This window comes from Catharus ustulatus, chromosome W, assembly GCF_009819885.2.
Source record: "Catharus ustulatus isolate bCatUst1 chromosome W, bCatUst1.pri.v2, whole genome shotgun sequence".
NCBI classification, from domain to species: domain Eukaryota; kingdom Metazoa; phylum Chordata; class Aves; order Passeriformes; family Turdidae; genus Catharus; species Catharus ustulatus.
Genome location: NC_046261.2, coordinates 2,288,880 through 2,310,069, shown reverse-complemented (window position 1 = coordinate 2,310,069; position 21,190 = coordinate 2,288,880). Strand labels below are relative to the sequence as shown.

The 21,190-nt window shown below is 47.8% G+C and overlaps 2 protein-coding genes across 6 annotated transcripts in view; one reads left to right on the top strand and one right to left on the bottom strand.

Moving 5' to 3' along the window:
• Positions 1-14,347, top strand: part of LOC117005092 (ubiquitin-associated protein 2-like) — a 222,010-nt gene extending 207,663 nt beyond the window's left edge. For all 5 annotated transcript variants that reach the window (XM_033076365.1, XM_033076364.1, XM_033076363.1 and 2 more), the window contains 3 exons: positions 10,436-10,503; positions 11,189-11,377; positions 14,176-14,347. In XM_033076365.1, coding sequence (XP_032932256.1) covers positions 10,436-10,503; positions 11,189-11,377; positions 14,176-14,268 — 350 coding nt within the window. In that variant the 3' untranslated portion in view covers positions 14,269-14,347. The remainder of the gene's footprint in view (positions 1-10,435; positions 10,504-11,188; positions 11,378-14,175) is intronic.
• Positions 14,348-18,369: 4,022 nt separating this feature from the next.
• LOC117005095 (ubiquitin-conjugating enzyme E2 R2-like) overlaps positions 18,370-21,190 on the bottom strand; it is a 147,392-nt gene continuing 144,571 nt past the window's right edge. Inside the window, exon 5 of the mRNA XM_033076368.1 lies at positions 18,370-20,612. Coding sequence (XP_032932259.1) covers positions 20,393-20,612 — 220 coding nt within the window. The 3' untranslated portion in view covers positions 18,370-20,392. The remainder of the gene's footprint in view (positions 20,613-21,190) is intronic.

The following is a 21,190-nucleotide window of genomic DNA, read 5'->3' as shown; positions in this document are numbered from 1 at the left end:
ATCTTGGCAGGGTAAAGAAAACAGGCTGAATCATCCCCAGGGTGCATGATCCTTCCCAATTTTGTAGTAACTCACTGTATGTTTTTTTCCCACATACCCAGTATATTCCATCGGGGGCTTTCCATGTAATTTCTGTGTTCTCTGGTTCAGCTCAATAAATACTTAGTTCTCCCAGTGATTGATAAGGATTACCTTCAGAGCCTTTGTTCTAGCAAAGTCCAAGTTGTTACTCCACTCACAGTTCTTTTTCTTGAGACTCCAGTACCCAGCAGGGGGTTCTGGTTGCCAGATCTTGCTTTTGTTATTTAAATTTATTGCTAGGGTTGATATACATGAGGTGTACCTCACCACTTCTGTATACTCCCTTCCCTCACGATTGATACAAATTGTTTTAATTGCTCGCTTATCCAAAATCCAACCCTTGGGTCTTTGGAGCGTTTTGGAGATTTGTGTATTACCCCCTCAGGAGCTGCTCTGAAGTTAAACTTTTACCTTTCCAGGGCCACTTTTCTGCTGACTTAAGTCTTCCACAGATCCAGCAATTGGACAATCCTAATTCAGTTGCAATTTCTTGCATTAGGTCTATAAACAAATTCTTGTCTGAGCCCGGAAATACCCAATTGTTATATTGTTTTTCTAGTTGATCATATTGCTCACTCAAGGTCCTTAATCTTTCCTGTTCTAGTTTCTTTTTCTTTATTTCTGATTCTTGTTGTTTTATTTTTAAGGCCACTTGTTTCATTTTGCTTTCGGAATCCATGCCCTCCCTGTCTTGAAAAACAGAAAGTGTTATCAAATTGTACACAGATCTGGTCGTCATTTTTCTCAAGGAGGTTAATGATGACTGGTTCACTGTTAGTGGCTAACCTGTTCTCATACCTCAAATTCTTGCCCACCCAGTACGTCTTGCTCCCCATGACACACATTTTTAATTGAGTATGGTCATATGACAATTGGTTTACTTGGAAGTAAGCCACAAACACTGACTTTTTTCCCCCTCTACCCATACTGTACGATTAAATTGATCACATGTGGGAATGGGTGCTTGGTTTGCATTTCTTTTCTGGACATTGTGAGCGACTGTCTCTGACTGCCTGTTTCCATACCTTACACTGAGGTTGTAACATAATATTTTCCTGTTTAATTCACACCTTGCATATCGAGTACTCTTAAAGGTACAATACCTGTCTTTTCCCTTTTTGGTGCAATTGACTGGAGCAGGGTATGCAGAGGTGTTAATCCGTGATCATTCCCCGCACTCATCACTGGGACTTTGTTCCACAGGGCTTGTGGAACTTCTTGGGTATGCATTAATCGGTTGGCACACGACTAGGCTCAGGCTCACTAGGATTTTTTATAGGCGTACTTCTCTGCCTTTGCCTACGCCCACTGGCTTGCGTCCAGCGGTGAAGTAAGCCATCTTCCTGGCAGCAGAAATATTCTTCTGGGGACTAAGGCCCAAATCAAGCCGCATACCACCTCTTAAAGACACCCCACCTAGATAATTTAACCGTGTCTGCCCCACAGGGTACTTTATTCAACTTTCGACACTCGACTGCTAGAATTTGAGCCCCGCACTCTAGTTTTCCACTAACCCCGTGCCGGTACAAGAGTAACCACGCTGGAGAGTCTAATTCAATGAGATTCAAGTTAGTGGCAAGTATGAGGACTTGGTCAGTCAGAGACAGCTCTTCTTCGAGACACAGTGCACAGGCCCCTAGGTCTAGCTCCCCATATACAAGGTGTGACCCAAACCATGCCACAAATTTCACATCTGAAATGATAAATGGAAAACATGCACACACGGGTATTATACACTTTATTTGATCCCTGTTATTTGTTTACTTGATTGGCGCAACTTTATCTTGAGATCCCCTGGAGAGGAAGCAACTTTCCACTCGGGTGTCTCTTCCTTTGTCTCGATCCTTTTTACTCGAGAAGCATGTGTCCAGCCTTTTTTTGCCATTTGGACTGCTGTGTCTGTGGTTAAAAGGACAAGAAAAGGACCTTCCCAGTGAGGAGAGAGGGGGACCTCTTTCCAAGTTTTATAAGAACCCAATCTCCTAGTTGGATCAAAGGAACATTTTGTGTTATAATTCCCTGTTTTCGTAGTTCCTGCAAATTTTTATTTATTGCTATTATGTAGGGTTGTATTTTTCCGTCCTCTATCCTAGGATGTCCCACTGGCATCCCATGATCATAAGGCATTCCATATAACATTTCAAAAGGAGACAACCCTGTTTCAGAGTGAGGCACGGTTTTGATATTTAATACTGCTAAGGGGAGGCATTTTGTCTAGGACATTTTTGTCTCTATCATTAATTTTCATAATTGAGCTTTTAGTGTTTGATTTATTCTCTCGACTTGTCCCGAACTCTGGGGATGCCATGGGGTATGATATTCCCACCGAATTCCTAAGGCTTCAGCCAATTGTTCAATAATTTTTGAGGTGAAATGCTTTCCTTGATCTGAGTCTATATAATTGATTATTCCATATCAGGAAATAATTTCTTCCAGAAGAAATTTCAATATGGTCTGGGCTGTAGCCCTAGAGCTCGGGAAAGCTTCTGCCCAATGGGTCAATTTGTCTACTAGTACCAACAAAAATTTATGTATTCCAACCTTTGGTAATTCAGTAAAATCCACTTGGATCCTTTCAAATGGACGGTATGCTATAGGGCAACTTCCCCAGATTACCTGTCGTGTCCTGGCCTTATTAACCTTTTTGCATGCTAGGCATCCTTTTACCTCCTGTCTAGCTCATTCATAAATCCCTTTACACCTGAAAATACTTCAGAAACTGCTCTACCAGGGCCTGGGATCCCCAGTGAGTCTGCAGATGTAGTCTCCTTCAAATCTTTCTAGTGTAGTCTTTCTATATTAACTCTCTCCCATCTGGTAATCTCCACTTACCTTCTTCCAGTGTTCTCCCTATCTTTTTGTACTCCTCAATCTCTTTCTGGCAGGGGCAAGGGGGATATCCATAAGTCCTGCCCTCCTCAAATTTTGGGGTACTTATCTGTAATAGTGCCGTGCTTTTGGCTTCTTTATCTGCTAAATTGTTTTCTCGAGTCCGAAACTGTATTCTGGCTTGATATAAATCGTCTCTGGCTCTCTGATAGCTTCTAAGATTTGTTTTATTATTTCCCCATGAACTAGTCCTTGTCCTCGAGTATTAACTAACTCTCTCTCTACCCAAATTTTAAAGACCGTTCCTTTTTTCCTTTCAATCTCTTTTAACGTTCACAATACTGCATACAACTCACATGCCTGAGCTGACCAACTCGCAATTAGGGGTCCTGATTCCACTACTTCATCTTGCCATCCACAATCGCATATCCCGACTTCCTTTTCCCTTCTACTACTCTCACTAACCCATCTGCTAACCATTTTTCTCCTCCCTTCTTTTTACCTTCTCACTATTCTTTTCAATCCACTGTCTGCAGTAACCCAAAAGCCCCAGTAGCTGCTTCATGCAACGATCCCTGCTACTCTTTCAGGGTCTAATTCTTTTTTCCCCTTTATTAGCTAATGTCCCAAATATTTAACCTCATGTTCAGTAAACTGTAGTTCTGATTTGGAAACCTTTAATCCTTTGTCCTCTAAGAAATTTAGCACAGTAATTTCATGATTATAAGCTGCACCATTTTGACTAAAATTTTGCTCCTACCCTGGAAATGCAGCTTACACTCAGGAGCGGCTAATATATGAAAAAAGTTTGGAAATTTCCAACCCCGGAAGTGCCAGCCAGGGTGCCGAGCCGAGCACCTGCCAGTAAAACCCAGGATTGAGCGATTGTTACAAATTGGTTACTCTGTTGCGCGGCGGGTGGAGGTGGGCTCCGTCCCCGCCTGCCGCCACTGCTGTGGGAGCGGGCGGGCTCCTTCCCCGCCTGCCGCCGCGAGAGCGGGGGTCTCCTTCCCCGCCTGCTGCCGCGGGTGCCGGCGGGCTCTGTTCCCGCCTGCCGCCACGGGGCAGAGCTGGGCTGGAGTGAGCGAGCCCAGCGGCGGCGGCCGGCCCTGAGCAGCCCCGCCAAGGGGCAGCGCCGAGCTGGGCTACCTGGCTCCGTCGGCTGCCCTGAGCAGGCCGAACCAGTAAACCCCGCAATCCCACGATTCTGTTACTAATTGGCAACTTTGTTGCACGCGGGTCCTCTCTGCGAACAACAGAGCAGCTTATATTCCGGTGCGGCTTATATATGGACAAAGACCTAAAGGTTGCCGACACCCTGAGCTGCGGCTTATAATTAGGTGCAGCTTGTAATCGTGAAATTACTGTAATTCTATGGAACTGGTTCTTACGTTCCCTTCTCTTGGACCTGCTACCAGTACATCATCCACATATCAGAATAACTTGACTCCTGAGGGTGGAGTAAACTCTCAGTATTTTCTGCAAAGCTTGCCTAAACAAAACCAGTGACTCAGTATATCCCTGAGAGAGAACTGTCAACACTTCCGGATTTATTTCAGCATGAGCCTTCTTAGACCTTTTACACAAAGATATCACAGTTTTGGACTCTGTGTTATTTATCACTATATTAATTTGTAATTGCCATTAGTAGCCATCCAATATCTTCCCAGTAAATTACAATCATAATGAGAAATCATAAACTCATGCTTTTCAAACTCATCTCACCCATTCAACAAAAACTTTCACGACCTTCCCCGTATTACCTTTATTTTTTAGCAAAACTCAACTTTTTTTTTTTTTTTTTTAAACAGAATCCTAATCTTTTCACGTACAATCTACATTTCCTGGATATTCCTTTATCTTTGTTCTCCCTCTCTTTATCACATAATGTTTACCAGAGCCAGTCCCTGTCCTGTCACAGTCTACACGCAGCTCCTCCCCCACCGGTGCTCCCAGCGGGCATGGTTGGCAGCATCACAGGCAGCCAACCGAGCATCCTGCAACTTCACAGGGTCAAGGCGTCCAGCAGTATCACAGGGCTGGGGCATCCCTCATCCTCACAGGGCTGGGGCATCCAGCAGCCTCACAGGAACTAGTGGCCACTGCCGCCCCTGCTCGGGGGTGGCGGGGTCAGGCACTTCCCAGTACTGGGTCCCCACAGCCCCACAGCCCTCCCCCAGCCCCCACAGGCCATGCTCCCGGACCCGCACCTCCATGCTCGGTCCTGCTGCTCATTGCCTCACTCATATCTCTGCACACTTCCCTTCAACCAATTTTGTTTCAACACACAAACACTATCTGCCTACCTGCTGTTGTTGAGACCCCTTCTCGACTGCCCTTATTGCCCCCTTGCTCTGGAAGTGGAGGATACAGGGGGACCTGCAGCTGGCCCTTGGGTCAGCTGGCAGCACTGGAGGACAGGACGGGGGAAGGTGCTGAAAAACATCCCAAACCTCACCATTTTGCTCTTCCTCCCCTTTTTTTCTTAACACATAGATTTCTCTTGTTGCTTGTCTAATTCATATTATTCCACATTCCCTTTCAGTCCATCCTTTCCAATTCTCTTCCAAATACCTCCACAGAATTTGACACAAATGAACTTTATCTGTTCCATAACATGGCTATATAAGCTCCTTTGCCAACTCATACTCTAGGCACACAAAATAACAATATTTTACCATTATTTCCATAGTTACCTCTGGGTGAATCTGAGGTTGATGGTTCGGAGTGGGCTTTACATTATCTTGGACCCACTCCTGCCTTTGTGCTTTCCTCACAGCTGCTACCAACACTTTTGCCTGTGCTTTCTGCTGCTCTTCTCTCCACATATAAATGTGTTGCGCTTCTCTTAGCAAGCCCTGTAACCTTTTCTCCTGCCATCCTTCTATTTTCTATAGTTTATTTTCTCTTTAGACCTTTTCCTTCTATCTGTACACTCCTCCCGATGTTCTAACATCCATCCCAACAGGCTGTTTCTCGGGATTTCGGGTAACTTACCCCCTTGTGCCTTTAGAGGCTTCTCTGGGGTTTTTCCCTGAAGTTTACTGTTCCTCTGTCCCATCCTTCTAAGAAAGTTACAATACGCTATATTTGTATGTTTCCTTACTGTGATTTCATGCCAGGATCCTCTCAGTCTGAGTGGTACTGTTCTCGAGTCTTAATTTCTTTATTTGTATTTACCAATCTACTCACCTCACACAGAGAACTGTTTCGGGGGGTTTTTTGAAAGGTCGTGAGCTCTCTTTTTCCCTTCCTGGACTTACCTAGTCCTGGATCTAAAAGATTTACCAGCTCCCACTTGCTGGTGAACGTACCCTCCCTTTTGATTCTCCCCGTGACCAACCCCCAAAACTTCCCTAGTTTTAGGCTTGACACGCAAGAAAGAGTTCTACCATGTTACGTTTGCTTCCCCCGCAACCGACCACGTCCCTTGCGGGATGGTGGAAATGTGATCTTGGGGTCCATACTCGCTCCGTGATTAGATCACGTCTCACACACGCGCTCGATCACCCCTCACTCAACCACGCAATACTTACCGTTCCTTTTCCTGCGTGGATTCTTCATGCACGTCGAGTTTTGTGAGTGAAAAAAATTTTCTGTGGTTATCCGAGAGCTCTGGGCCCGTCTTATCCCCTTTTTGATTGTGGCTCTGGCTTTTAGTTCGGGATCCTGATTGGTTGCGAGGAATTCCCCGATTCCGTTAGGCCACTGAAATCAGCGGGGCGCCTCCTGAGCAGAAGGAGCAGCCTTCCCAGACCCCCAAATCAGGATCACGTCAGGGTCACCAGATTGTTATAGATAATAAACAAATCAAGATGAATTAAAAAGATTTAATAAGCAATTTTTATTTTTGCGACCAAAATACAGTTCTCTCAGTGCTGGGTGAACACATATGCTGATCTGACCTCTATCGCATCGGATTCCCCTGTGTTCACAAATGCTGTCCTGGGCAGTCCGTTTTTATACAGTTTTTCTGACCTGGGGCAAAAGTCCCTTTATTTCTACCGTGGATTCCCATATTCATGTAGTTTCCTTTCTCCACAGTGGACAGGACAAAACAGTTTCTGGGCAGTGATGAATTTTGATGTGTGCAGATTTTGGTTTACAGGAAATGGGTATTGAAATGTAGGTTTTCCTGAGGACCATGGTTATCTTGATTGATGGCTATTATCAAGTTCTCATGGCCAGGGAGTTTCCTGGACTGCCTCATAATGAGTCATCTCTGTTGGGGCTGGTTCTATTAACTTGCTAATTGCGGCTTTGTTAGCAGATGCAGTGCTGGAATCCTGTGAAGCAATATTTTCTCCTCACTGTGGCTCAGTGTTCCTAAAGTTACTGTATTAAATTCTTTATTTATACAAACATGATTAATCTTTCCTAAAACACGAATTACAGTAATTTCACGACTATAAGGCGCACCCTTTTGACTAAAATTTTCGCCCAAACCCGGAAGTGCACCTTATAGTCCGGTGTGCCTTATATATGGGCAAAAGTTCGGAAATTTGCCAACCCTAAGGTGTGAGACGCGTGCCGCGGGGGGGAGCTGGCAGGGCCGTGGCTGCCGGGTGCAGGGGGGCCGTGGGGCCAGGGCTGCCTGGTGCAGGGGGGCCCGGGGTCCCGCGGCATCCCTCCTGCCGGGTACAGGTGGGCCCGGGGGCATGTGGTACCCTGGCAGGCATGCCCCGGCCCCGTGGAGGTGGCACAGAGCGGCAGCGGGCATGCCCTGGCCCCGGGGAGGCGGGGCCGAGCAGCAGCAGGCATAGCCCGGCCTCGGGAAGGCTGCACAGTGCGGCGGCGGGCATGCCCCAGCCCCAGGGAGGTGGGGACGAGCAGTGGCGTGCGTGCCCTGGCCCCGGGGAGGCAGGGCCGAGCAGCGGCGGGCATAGCCCGGCCCCGGGGAGGCTGCACGGAGCAGCGGCGGGCATAGCCCGGCTCCGTGGAGGCAGCACGGAGCGGCCGCGGGCATAGCCCGGCCCCAGGGAGGTGGGGCCGAGCAGTGGCAGGCATAGCCCGGGTACAGGCGGGCCCGGGGGCCCATGGCCGCCGGGTTAAGGTGAGGCTTCGGCCAGCAACCGCGTGGGGGGAGCTGGGGGCGGATCCTCGCTTTAAAAAAAAAGTGCGCCTTATAGTCCAGTGCGCCTTGTGGTCGTGAAATTACTGTACTTTATAACATATATAATATCACATACAAAAAATACTTTTTTAATGGCCCAGGTATTCCTTTTAAACCTCACAGCTTAACTTTGCATAAGGATTTGTGTGGTTGATATGCAGCTTTGCCCACAATTATACATAGGAGAAATGGTAAGCTGTTTCTTCTGCCAAAGTTTTCTTTGCTGAAGAATATAGTGATCCTGCAGCAGTGCTGTGTTTTTGAAGCCTAAGCAGTTGGATGCTGTTGCTGAAATTGTCCTCTGCCAAATGAAGACTACAGTAATTTCACGAATACAAGCCGCACCAATTTGACCAAAATTTTGGTGGAAACCCGGAAGTGCGGCTAATATTCCGGGGCGGCTAATCTATTAACAAAATTCTAAAAGCTGCCAACACGGAAGTGAGAGCCCGCGGCAGCCCCAAGCCAAGCTGGAGCCCGGCCGGCCCCGGCTGAGGTGGGAAAGCCTGGCAGAGGCGGGGCCAGCAGTGTGGGGGGCGGGCGGCTGAGCCTGAGCCAGCAGGGCGGGGCAGGGAGGGCGGCAGAGCCTGAGCCAGCATGGCAGGGGAGCCCGGGAGAACTGGGGCTAGCAGTGCAGGGGAGCATGGCAGAAGCAGGAAGGCCGGCGGGTGGGGCTGCCTGGCAGCGGGGGAAGCCCAGCAGAATCGGGGCCAGCAGCGTGGGGGAGCCCGGCGGTGCGGGGGCCTGCAGTGCCGGCCAGGGCGAGGAAACGCGGCGGCGGTGCAGACGGGAGGGGGCGGCCGGCGAGCCCGGCGGCGGGGCTAGGGAACGCGGCGCGGCCGGCGAGCCCGGCGGCGGGGCTAGCGAACGCGGCGCGGCGCGGCCGGCGAGCCCGGCGGCGGGGCTAGGGAACGCGACGCGCCGCGGCCGGCGAGCCCGCCGGCGGGGCTAGGGAACGCGGCAGCGGGGCGGTGCTGACGGGAGAGGGGGGCCAGCGAGCCCGGCGGCGGCGGCAGTACCACCCGGCCAGCCCCGCCGAGCCGTGGCGCTGAGCTGGGCCACCCGGCCCCGTCGGCAACCATGAGCGGGCTGAGCCTGCCTGGCCCCGCCCCGAGCCAGTAAAGCCCGCTATGCCGCGATCCTGTTACTAATTGGCCAATTTGTGAAAGCTGCGCACGAACGAAAGTGCGGCTAATATTCGGGGTGCGGCTTATCTATTGACAAAGACAGCAACATTGTCGAGGCACCGGGGGTGCGGCTTATAATCCGTGCGGCTTGTATTCGTGAAACTACTGTAAATTGGATTTCTTGGTAGGCACTTCAGGTAGCTGTGTGTTAGGGTTGAACAGGGCACTTCACACATCTTTGGGCTGTTTAGCTTCTGTCTGTACACCCTGTAACTCATCACTTTCTTTTCTGCCTGAAAATGTTTCCTTTGTGACTGGAAAGGCTGAAGAATTTTACAGCTTGTATGAAAGCTTTATTGTGAACATGCTGGTTAGACCTGAGAAGTGTATACTTAGCTACTTAGCACTAGCTAGTTCATCCTTGGACTTAAGCAAGTACCAAGCATTTGCTGTGCATTTGAAATGCTGTCTTCAGCCAAGAGCTGATCATGCTCTCATCTGTAGAGGAGCAATCCAAAAAGGAGCATTGTCCTAGGAAGAGAACAACCATAGAGCAGTGCACACCCTCTGAGCCCAGTCCTCTGATTCAGTGGCTAAAGGAACAGCTAGTTTTATTCTGATCCCAGTAAAATGATTGGAGACAGTCTTTATAAGACTGAATAAGGGCCTGGTTTGAAAATCACTTTGCTGGTGAGTGTTCCTGAGCCTGATATGGCACCAGACTGTCTAGATGAAGGCAGCCTGAATCAGTGATATTAATTTTCTCTGGGCAGAGGAACATTGCAGACCTTATCCTTCTGCAGGTTGTAAAAGGACAAGGGTTCAAATATGTAGCAGATGCTGAAACTCATTGCTCAGTGCACTACTGGAAAGCTGTTGAATGCTACAGCAGAGCCAAATACACTCCTAATCCTAAGGGAAAGCTGTCTTTTTGTGAGCTTGAGTGTTTGGTGCAGCCAACTGCTTCTTGGTGAAGTGCATTTTAATCTAATTGGTAACCACTAGGTTGTGAATGTGGGTGATTTATTCCAGTTGACTGATTTTCTGCTTTGCAGTGAGTGAGGAGCCAAACTATTTCTTCTGTTCCCATGTGCAGTGCTGTGGGTCTGACAGCTCAGAGAACCCCACCGGCTGGACCAGCAGCAGCATCAGGGTGTGGGGTACAGTGGTTACAGACAAAGGTGCATCTACTGAGGCTGTCAGAGGAGCTGGGAGCAAAGCATGGGGTTCATGCTAGGTGATGGTTGACTTTCCCATTGTTGGTGGCTGTTTTTTTGTTTTCCAGGTGTTTCTGTGACCTCAAGTAACACAGGTGTGCCTGATATCAGTGGCTCAGTCTATAACAAGACACAGGTGAGCAATGCTAGACTCTCCTCTCCTGTTGGCTTGAGGCCTGATCCATGGCTCCCCTTGTGGAGGAGGCTAGGGTCATTCCCAAGCCAGTTGGTTCTCAGGGTCAACAGGCTGTGGCATTTCTTATACTGGCTATTTGCTGTCTCACCCCCTGTCCCACTGCTCCTGATGTCAGCTGTTGGCATAGGTGCAGGCACTCTACACTGCCCATACTGCCCCACACGTGCTGTGTCCTGGTTGCAAATGAAGTGTGATGGCACTAATGTTTTTGGCCAAAATATCTCTCAAAGCAAGTGAGTCAAGAGACTGGGTTGAGCTTTGGTCAGGGGGAGAAAAATCTTACTGCTTTTGCAATTCTAGCCTGAGCCCCCATAATGTGTGAAGGAGTGATTTTAGGCAGCTGCTGCCATCCCATGTCCCACTGAATAAAAAGAGGTGAGGGAAAAAGGGAGCATAGTAGCTGTGGAAATAAAAAGAAAATGCTAGAGTCATTAGTTCAGAAGAATGGATGAGAAAAGGAGCTGAAACTCATCTGCTGAAGTGCTTGCAGGTGTACCTTGGCTTGCTCTGTGGGGGTTGATGAAAGTTTCAGGTGATGTGTGTTTGGGCCACTCTTGTTCTTGTTTGGTCATCGTGGGGCTGTTCACACTGGTCTCTGATGCTCTCCCCTTTGCCTCTTGTGCAGACATTTGACAAACAGGGATTCCATGCTGGCACACCACCTTCTTTTAGCCTACCCTCTGCTCTTGGATCAACCGGGCTGAACCCTGGTGCTGCCCCAGGTTATGCTCCAGCCCCATTTCTCCACATCCTCCCTGCGCATCAGCAGCCTCATTCCCAGATGCTGCATCACCACCTTCAGCAAGATGGGCAGGTGAGTCAGCCCCTTGATTTTCAGTGTGCCTGAGGGCAGATTCCTAGCAAGGTATTGGGGGTTTTTGCTTCCTTCTGGTTTTTGCTTTGCTCATTGGGAAAGGGCCTTGACAGCAATTGTAGACTGACAGACTCAATGCTGTTGGCCAGCTTGGGGAGGGAATCTCATAAAATTCAACAAGGGGAAATGCCAAGTCCTGCCCCTGGGGAGAAACAACCCCATGCACCAGTATATGCAGGGAGCCAAAGCAGCTTGGCAGAATAGGCCCTGAGCATCCTGGTGGACACCAAGTTAACCATGAGCCAGCACTATGCCCTTGCTACAAAGGCATTCTGGGCTGCATTAGCAGGAGTGCTGCCAGCAGGTTAAGGGAGGTGATCCTTCCCCTCTGCTCAGCACTGGTGAGTCCCATGTCCAGTCCTGGGCTCCCCAGTACAAGACAAACATGGCTGCTTTGGAGAATCCAACAAAGGGCCACAAGGATGATGAAAGGACTGGGTCATCTCTTATCCGTAGAGGCTGAGAGAGTTTGGACTGTTCATCCTAGAGACAAGAAGGCTTAGGGGAGATCTCATCAATATATATAAGTACCTGAAGGGAAGGTGCAAAGAAGATGGAGCCAGGCTCTTTTCAGTGGTTCCCAGTGACAGGACTAGAGGCAATGGGCCCAGGCTGAAACATGGGAGGTTCCCTCTGAACATCAGGAAACACTTTTTTACTGGGATGGTGACCAAGCACTGACACAGGTTGCCCAGGGAGGTTGTGGAGTCTCCATCCTTGGAGCGGTCTGAACAACTAGCTCTAGGTGACCCTGCTTGAGCAGAAGGATTGGGCGAGAAACCTTGAGAGGTCCCTGCCAGCCTCAGCCAGGCTGTGATTCTGTGAAGAGGCCATCCTGATGTGGGCCATGGAGAAATGGGCTGTGAGGTGTGAAGCCCAGGCAAGTGTTGATGTCCCCTGGCTGTGGCAGGAGAGCAAGATGTGAACACTTGTACTGTAATTCTGGGGGGGGGAAATCATCCCCTTGCAGGTTACATGGTGGTTCTAATTTCTGATTTGGTTTTACCAGCCCATGTGTTTCCTTACTATAAATGTTTCCCAAAAAATGTGTTCTGCCCTTAGAATCAAGAAATAGGAAATTACGTCTTCCTCTGAATGTGTGTTGTCTTTGGCTGGTGAACTGCTTCTGTTCACCTTGGGCGAGTTCCTTTTTTGTCTCCAGTCCTGCTCCTCTTCTTCCTTGTCCTTAAACCTCAGTAGGAGGTGGTGGGATAGTGGTCTCTGCTTTTTTGCTTGGTGTTATAGATAATAACCGAATCAAGCCGAATTAAATAGTAAAACAGCAATTTTTATTTTTGCGACCGAAAATACGGTCTTGGGAAGCCACAAACGAAACATGACAGCACCGAGCCTGGGGAATCGGTGCTGGATGGACACACACGCTGATCTGACCTCTATTGCATCAGATCCCCCTGTGTTCACACTGCCATCCCGGGGAGCCCAGCTTTTATACAGTTTTTCTGGCCTGAGGCGAGAGTTTCTTTTGTTTCTGCTGCGGATTCTCATATTTAGATTAAATCCTTTTCCTGGTGCTGCCCTGTACAAAGGTCCTTCCTGCGTGTAGATGAATTCTGATGAGGCTGTGTCTGCTCCTTATTGATGTGTAATTTTTCTTGGGAGTGCTGTTTCTCGCTTATGGGAACCGGTGGAGGTGATCGGCTGTCTGATTTGTGGTACTTGACAAGTTCTTTATCGATGATTTTTTCCCTGTGTTGTGGAGATCCCCGAGCTAGGTCTGTTGATATGCTAATTACGGCCGTTGTCTATGGCCCCGGGTGCTTGGCAGTGTCTAAGGTTATTTTATTTTATACAACCTTCTTATATTATATAAACACGAATTATAACAACATATATTACATTGGTGTCCTGGTTTGAAAGACAGGTATTTGCCAAGAAAGGCAGGAGCTCTTCCCTGAGATGGAGAGTGCAGACCCCCCCCCCCGCTCCAAATTATAATTTTGGAATCAGGGGCTCTCAGGCAGATATGGGGGTCGGAATAACAGTTCTTTACTGGTGTGTGTATATATATATATAACAAGGCAAACAACAACAGCTAGGAAATTAACAAGCAGAACAGGAACCCAGTAACAGTTCTTTTGGTTGTGGACACCTTTCCCCAGTGGTCCAGCTACCGTCCTAGGTGGCAGGCAGTGCCGGCCAGCTTCCGGTAGCAGGGGGAGGTGCGATAATCACACGTGGCTGGAGGGGCGCTGGGGGTGATGGCGACTGTGTCCCGAATGGGAAGGGTGGAGTAGAGACTCATCTCACGGATCTTGGGGCAGTGTCGGTCCTGGTGCTCCAACAGGATGCTTGGAGGTGGAGGTGGGAGGGCGTCCGGGCAGGGGGTTGCAGGGTCCCCCAGCCGAGGAAGGCAGTTGATGTGGCAGAGCGGGGTTTTTCCAGCGACCGTTCTCCTCCGAGCCAAACGAGCGAGAGAGAGCGCAGCTACCCACACTTCCTTTACCTGCCCGCCCCCCATCTGTGCTAGGGTGTAGCCAACAAGTTCTTAGCATCACAATCGTAAAAATTCCACAAAGAGAAAAGGGAAAAAAGAACCAACCCCCAACACTTGGTTTCTTTGTGACTGTCCTGGATTGCAGGATGGAGATGTTGCAGAGCACAAACAGATCTGTCCAGGGGGACAACATCGCTGTGTTGGTGGAAGCTCTTCTGCTTATGTATGGACAGGCTTGTCTTCCTAGTAGGATTGGTGCTCATGTCTCCTTTCTGATTTCTAGGGTGGATCTGGCCAACGCAATCAACCCAGCACCATGCAGCAAAAGTCTCAGGCTACCAAAACCTATGGCACTTCTCCATACTGGACAAACTAAATCAAAAACTGGGGAGGGGGAAGAGAATGAAAGGAGAGGAGGCAAGCAAAAAAAAAAAAAAAAAAAAAAAAGAGAAAAAGAAAAAGCTGACCCCCATTCCTAGAATTATTAGGAGAAATTTCTGCTCAGCCAAATGTCTATGTGGGGAGAACTGCAGCAAGGCAGCCATTCTCAGTGTGATTTGCCTGCTTCCTCTTGAAGTTGCTGTTGTATGTAATATATTTATGTATGTATTTGTAAATGTAATAGAGGCTAAATGTGGTTTTCTGCATCTTGCAACCTGTTTTATTTTCTTTGTAGGGAAACATGAATTTCCCATCTGCACCAGATCATCCTTCCATGTTTTTTTAAGCTTTATAACTCTGTCAAAAGACAAACTGTGCCATTTTTTTTTCTTTTTGAGTTGTTTCTTTTTAATGCAGTTCTAAACTTGGGCAAATAAGACCTGCCTTATTCCCCCCCCCAAAAAAAAATAAAAATAATCAAGATGTGTCCTGTTGGTTTGATTTCCGCCCTCAGCCCTCAATATAGATGTTACTTTAAAGACATTAAAAAGGGACTGGGAGAAGGGAAAAAAATTTTGTGGGTCTTCCTCTTTCATCTCCTCATTCCTTCCTGCTGTGGAAGAGGAATTCTTGTGGGCCGTTTGTTCACTGTGGCCTTGAGCTGCACACTCTCACCTTTTTATTTTTCACTTTTTAATAAAAAAGGCCTTTTTTTGTTTGTGGTTTTTTGTTTTCTGTTTGGTTTTTTTTTTTGGGGGGGGAGTTGTCTGTTTTGGTATTGGGTTGGGGGATTTTTGTTTCTCTAGCAAGAGACTTTGGATGGCTCAGTGGGTCCTGCAACTTCCCTTCCATCATTAGAGGCAAAAACTATGTATCAGTTTCTTAAATAAAAGTATAGACTGTCTTGTACCTCCTTTTGCCTCAAGCCACCCTGCCCAGAAAAGACACAGCTACTTGATGGAAACTTCACCTGTCCCTCCCCACTTTTTTCTAAAACAAGACCCTGGAGGCAACTCCTAGTTCTTCTTGTCCTACACCAGTGTGATGAATTTTTTAGGAGTTTTATTTCTTTTAACTCTCCCTCCACCTAATACATAGTTGAGCATATTACTAGTGTTTGTCTGAATTTTCAAAGGCCTCAAACAGTTTTGCTTTTCTAGCCTGTCCCTTTCTACTTCCTCCTCCTGGGAAGGTAAGAGCAAGAGATGGGGATGCTGAATACTGTGACAAGGGTAAGCACACCTGTGGGAACCCAGGATATTCCCCTGGCTTCCCTGGAGCCTGTACAGGGGGCTCAGAAGCCTTGGCAAGGTGCCAAAAATCCCTGTGAGTTCAATCTAAGTCCCTGGGAGAAATTACCATCTTTATATACAGAATTACAGAGTCACAGAAATAAGTAGAGTGTAAATTGGTGTGTTAAAAGGTAGAAAAGTAAGGTTTTAAAGATTGTTTATATTAGGGGGTTTTGGACACAAGATGGGGGATTTGTGGTGTAGTAAAAAATTCTTCTTCTTCTTCTTCATGGCATCCATCTTCTGGGTCGAGATGCCAACTCGGGATTGGTGAAGGGAAAACTGCTCGGTGTAAAGTGGGTATAAAGTATTGGTGATTAATTGTAAATAAAGTAGACGTAAATTAGGGTATAAAAGATAAGTCCTGCCCCGGAGGGCAGGAGAACAGCCTTGGATGAGTTGCAGAGTGGACCGCTGTAAGGTAGACAGAAAATTCCTTAGATAAGAAAGAATAAACAACCTTGGAAACCTCTGAACATCAGCTCTCGAGTCTTCTTTCATGCCCTGCTGCGCCCTGACTGCAAAATAAGAACTCTCAGACCACCCTTTGCTGTGCAGGTGAGTGATCTCTGACCATAAAAGAGGTCGCCGCCTGTCACACACACCTTGGTACTGAAAGCTCATAGGCAGCTGCATTGGATTGAGATCCTGGGCAACACCCTGACTTCTGCCACAAGCATTAGTCTCTGCATTTGTTGTCCTGGGACACTGTGCTCTGTCTGAGGCCCTGTGGAGCAGCTGGGAGTGGTAAGGAAGGAGCACAGCAGCACTGTCCTTCCTTGCTTTGCCCATGAAGTCCATGGCCTCCATCAGGAGGAAGGTCTGTGGTGAGGTTCAATAAAGCAAAGTGCTTGGTCCGGCACTGGGAATACAGCAATCTGTTTCTGCAGGCTGGAGACTTACTGCCTCCCTTCCCTCCCCTGGCAAGCCTAAACAGGATGTTTTCCCCTTATTGTCAGCTCCAATGGGGCTCTTCTGCAGCAATTTCATCTCTAAGTCTCTGTTCCACAGTCTGATGGTAGAACCAAGGTTACTCTGCTGCACTTGGCCGTCAAGGAACTGGAGAAAAAAACCCCAACCACTCTGCACAAGGGGCAGCCAGGTTTGTCCAGTGCAGGGTAGTGTGGAGTGTTTGTCCTGGTTTTGGTACAGCACCTTCTGCTAGATCAAGAAGCTACTGTCAGCTCAAGGCAGGCTGGTGCAATAGAAGCCAGGCAGGAGCTACAACCAGGCCTGATCCCAGTCAGAAGGCCCAGATAGCACTGTCTCATTCCCCAATATGAAGAGTCCTCTAGGAAGTCAGCTCTGCAATGCCATAACCATTCCTCCAGCATGGCTGTGAAGCAGAAATGTTCAGTCCCCAAACATATTTGGCTTGGCTGTTGCTGCGCTGTAAACAATGTTGTATAGCAAATACAACACCTGTACTCATGTTCTGCTAATTTCAGCACTGCAAAAACAAATACTTCTCCACTCTTGAGCCTGGAGAGAACAGCATGGGCCAGGCAGGGCAAGCATCCTGAAGGGGTGGTTGGCAGTGATTACCGCAGTTCCTCTGCTGGTCTTCTGCATGAGGTCAAAGCACTTTGCCCCAGAAAACTGGCCACCAGCAGCACCTCAACCCTATGCCAGCAGCACCTTTACCCCAAGTCCTTGTGTCCTGCTGCAGTCATATGATACCATGAACAGTCTTCTCCTTGGTCTCCTCTTTGATGACTTAAGATGAATAAATAAATATAACAGGAAAGCTCATGGCCTTTTGCCAAAGTGCTTCTCGAAATCAATTTGTTCTTTAAGGTATAGATGGTTGTCAAACAGCAGCTTTAGTTTTCCAATAACCTTGTAGATATTTTTGTATATGTATAGGTATTGATACTGGAGCACCACTGAATTTGTGAATTTGTTATTCAAACTTTGAGTAACCCATGCAAATAAACCAACTCAACAGGGAAGTAAGAGTACTGGCATATTTTGATTTCACATTTTTATTAATAGATGTGCAGAAAAGACAAAACGTAACTACTGAAGGGGAAGACAACACAAAAATGCATCAGTTAATTTTTTCTGGTAAATTATACTGAAGAAAAAAAGGAAACCATCTGGGATTTCAGCTAAGAAAACTACTAAGAAATGTAGCATACCCTGCTGGTTTCAGAATGGTTGAAAACTGCATTTGAAAGGGCAGGTAGTTTCAAATGTAAACACTAATATTGGCTGAGATGAGAAAAAGGTTAAGAACAAAACAATACAAAGATCAGGTAAACATTTTTCCACAATTCCTTAAATAGGTTAAAAAAAATAACAAAAAAAAAAAAACCCAAAACCAACTACAATATCCTCATTTCGGTTTGTATCTCAAAAAAATGAAACCAGCAAGTCAACAAGCAATGACACTGCATAGGACAGTGGGGAAGAGAAATTAGTCTGGTTATGGTCAGAGCTCTCAAAATTGGTTGCTTTTTGTCTTTAAAAAGGTTAACATGAGATAATGCATCTTACAACACCAAGCTTGAAAATACAACTCACTGGAGAGCATACAGTGAAGATGGTCAAAAATACAAGGGAAATCCTGAAAGATGCAATATCATTTCAAACCAAGTCAGCACAGCCAGTGTTGCCATACTCTACTCCTTCATGCCCCCAACAGCCCCCCAAAGCTAGAGACTGATGTTCCTGGCCAAGTGTGGCTTTGAGACCAGTCTTGTATCAAGGAGTGCCATAGGTCCATTTGCCAATACTGGCACCATCCTCCCAGGGCTGGCGTGAAGCTGGGAGCTGAGGCGCGGGGGGGGGGGGGGGGGGAGGGGACGGGACGGGACGGGGGTGCTGCTGGCTCCAAAAAGCACCAGGGGCTGTTAGTCCTTGATGGAAGGATGACCTGAAGGAGCCCTTGTGGGACACTTCAGGAGGATTCCAGCTGCCTCCCCAGGTAAAAAGCAAGCAGGAGGGCAGACCATCACAGAACACACTGGGGACAAGGTATTGCCACTTGGGCTGCCTTCATTCTGCTGACGGCACACTAGCACAAGCTGGGGAAGAGGGACATGGACTGTCCTTGCTGCAGCAAAACCCAGCCAAGCAACATTCTGATAACTTCAGAGTCCCACAGGCCTTCCTCCCCTTACCAAGGGCTATCTGCCCCTTCTCTCCCTCCAGGCAACACACTTTAAGCTTGCTCACTCTCATCCTGCTCCTTGCTTCCCACCAAGCTGATCACAGAAAAAAATTTATTCTCATCAAAGTACCTCTTGAGGGACTGCAGCTGGTGATGTATCATTAAAATCGCCAAGCTATACCAAATGCCTGAGCCTGCAGTTCTTATCAGGGTGAGTGCCTCTTGTGAGAACAGAGGGTCTCACCCAAGCAGGGCCAGCACATCCGATCTGCTCCCGGGGCTGCCAGGGCTCAGCACAGAAGGGCAGGGCTGGCTGCCAATCCATGTGAAAGGTGAATTCAGGGCACTGCACTACAGCTGAACAAGAGCACACTGCAATGGGGTGAGGGTGCTGAGGGCCCTAAGCTCTGCCAAGAGTTCCCAAAAACATGAAGGAGGCTGAGCTCAAGGCACCAGCTGAAACATACTCCTAGACAGGCTGTCAAACCCTGATTGCTGGCTTTCTCTTTCATCTTGAAAGCACTGTGTACCCTTCTCTTTGTGGACCTGCACACATCCACCCGTGCCCCAGCCAGCCAGGCAGGAGAGAGCCCAGCACCCATCCATCTCTCTGCCCTGTGTCCCAGAAGCCACTGCAGGCACAGAAACAGCCTGGCTGCCTCAGGGAGCTTTATCTTCTGCCAACCCCACAGAGCTACAGCAGAGCTGCATTTACCAACAGGTGACCTACATAAGCAACAAAGGCTCAGGCCAGCACTGGACTTGGGCTGGAGGAAACAAGGGCTACTAGCAAGCACTGGAGAAGGAGACTCTCCCACTGCCAAAAAGACGTTCAGGATGAATGCTGGCCCACTGGACAGTGGGATACACTTCTGTTTTCCTCCCTCAGTAGAGGGGCAGCTGGCAGCAGATCCCAGAAGAATGGCTAAACAGAACTTTTTCAACCCAAACCTAGTCTGAAAAACAATAATGCAACCCAGGGCTCAGTTGTACAGACGTGAAGTGTTGAATGTTTATTTTAGGGTTCATATCACAAGCCTTTTTCAGAGACAAAGCTGACTGTGCCCTCTGGGGATCCAGGGGCCAGCTATTTCCTAATTTGACCAGGCTAAACAGATTTCTGTACCTTTCAGTAACATCCCATCAAGCTCAACACACAGTAGTTTTACACTTTCCAACCCACACCTTATAAAGGAAAAGCCACCACCACAAGGCTAAACAAATGTACACACGCTATTATTGTAAATGGAGCAGCTAAACCCCGACAATTTGCTTTGTGCGGATTTCTTTCTTCCCAGTAAATGCAGCACTTGAGCTCCTGAAAATCCATCTTCCAATGGGTTTGTTCCAGCTTTAAATACATTAAATATCTCAATGCAAGACTGTATTTAATTCAAGAATTTAAACACAAGCAAACCTGTTTCGCTGTGAGCATTTTGTAGAGAAATGAAAAAGGGAATTTCTTTTTAAAAAAGAAATCATAATACAGTGATGAAAGGGTTAAGAATGCAAGAATTCAGACATTCTGTGGAGGGTCTCTAAGAGGTCCATAAAAAGGAGCAAACAGATCCATACAACAGGACACAGCAGGAGACAAAGGTTTTTTTACTCCCCCCTCCCACCACTACTTTTTTGCTGGACTGCTGCTCGGTTACCACTGCTCCCTTCTGGCCTGAGTTGACAGGGCAGTATAGGGGCATAGAGGGAGCAGGTCACGACTCCTCATTGCCAGAATCATCATCATCGTAACAGTCGGCATCCTCTTCCTCCTCGTCTTCATCATCAATGTCATCATCATACAAGTCGTCATAAAGCAAATCTGAACTGTTGTCATTGGAAGGCACTTTAGTTTTGATGCAGTACTCTGCCAGTGTAGTGGGGACCTTCACGCCATCCTTCTCTGCCTCAGCTTTGGTAGCCAAAACCTGTTTCCTGTGGGGAGGAGGACAAAGCAATATAAGCAGGGCCATATGCTGGCAGCAGTGTGGCTCAACTCCCCATCTCCCAATTAGCTTCTGCCCAGCCCTCCTGGCAGCTCTCAGGAGAGCTGATGTTTGGCTGAAGCACCAAAAGCATCACTAGAAACAGATTTAGTTCCTGCAGCCCCAGGCTTGGGAGCACTTCAAGGGTGTTTGCAGCACACACACTCTCAGCAACATATGAAATCAATTATTCTACAGAAGTCTGCATTAGAGACCTGCCAGAACTCAGAGCAAATTCCATTACATTTGTTACAGAAGGGATAGTCACAGATTTCCTAAGATGACTTAGGAAATGCCATCCAGAGATGCTATCCACAGCCACCCTCCACCACTGTGGCTCTACCCCAACATGCTCAAAACTCTAATTCCTACAAGCATTTGTCATCTGAGCTCCCACTGGAGAGTAAGAGCATGTGGCTGCACCCTGAGATGCATCTGTAACCCCAGCACTGACTGAGGATAGCAGGAAACAAGTGTTTCCCTTTGCTCCAGGATGCCTCTGGCTGGTGCCTCTCAGCAGTACTTAGG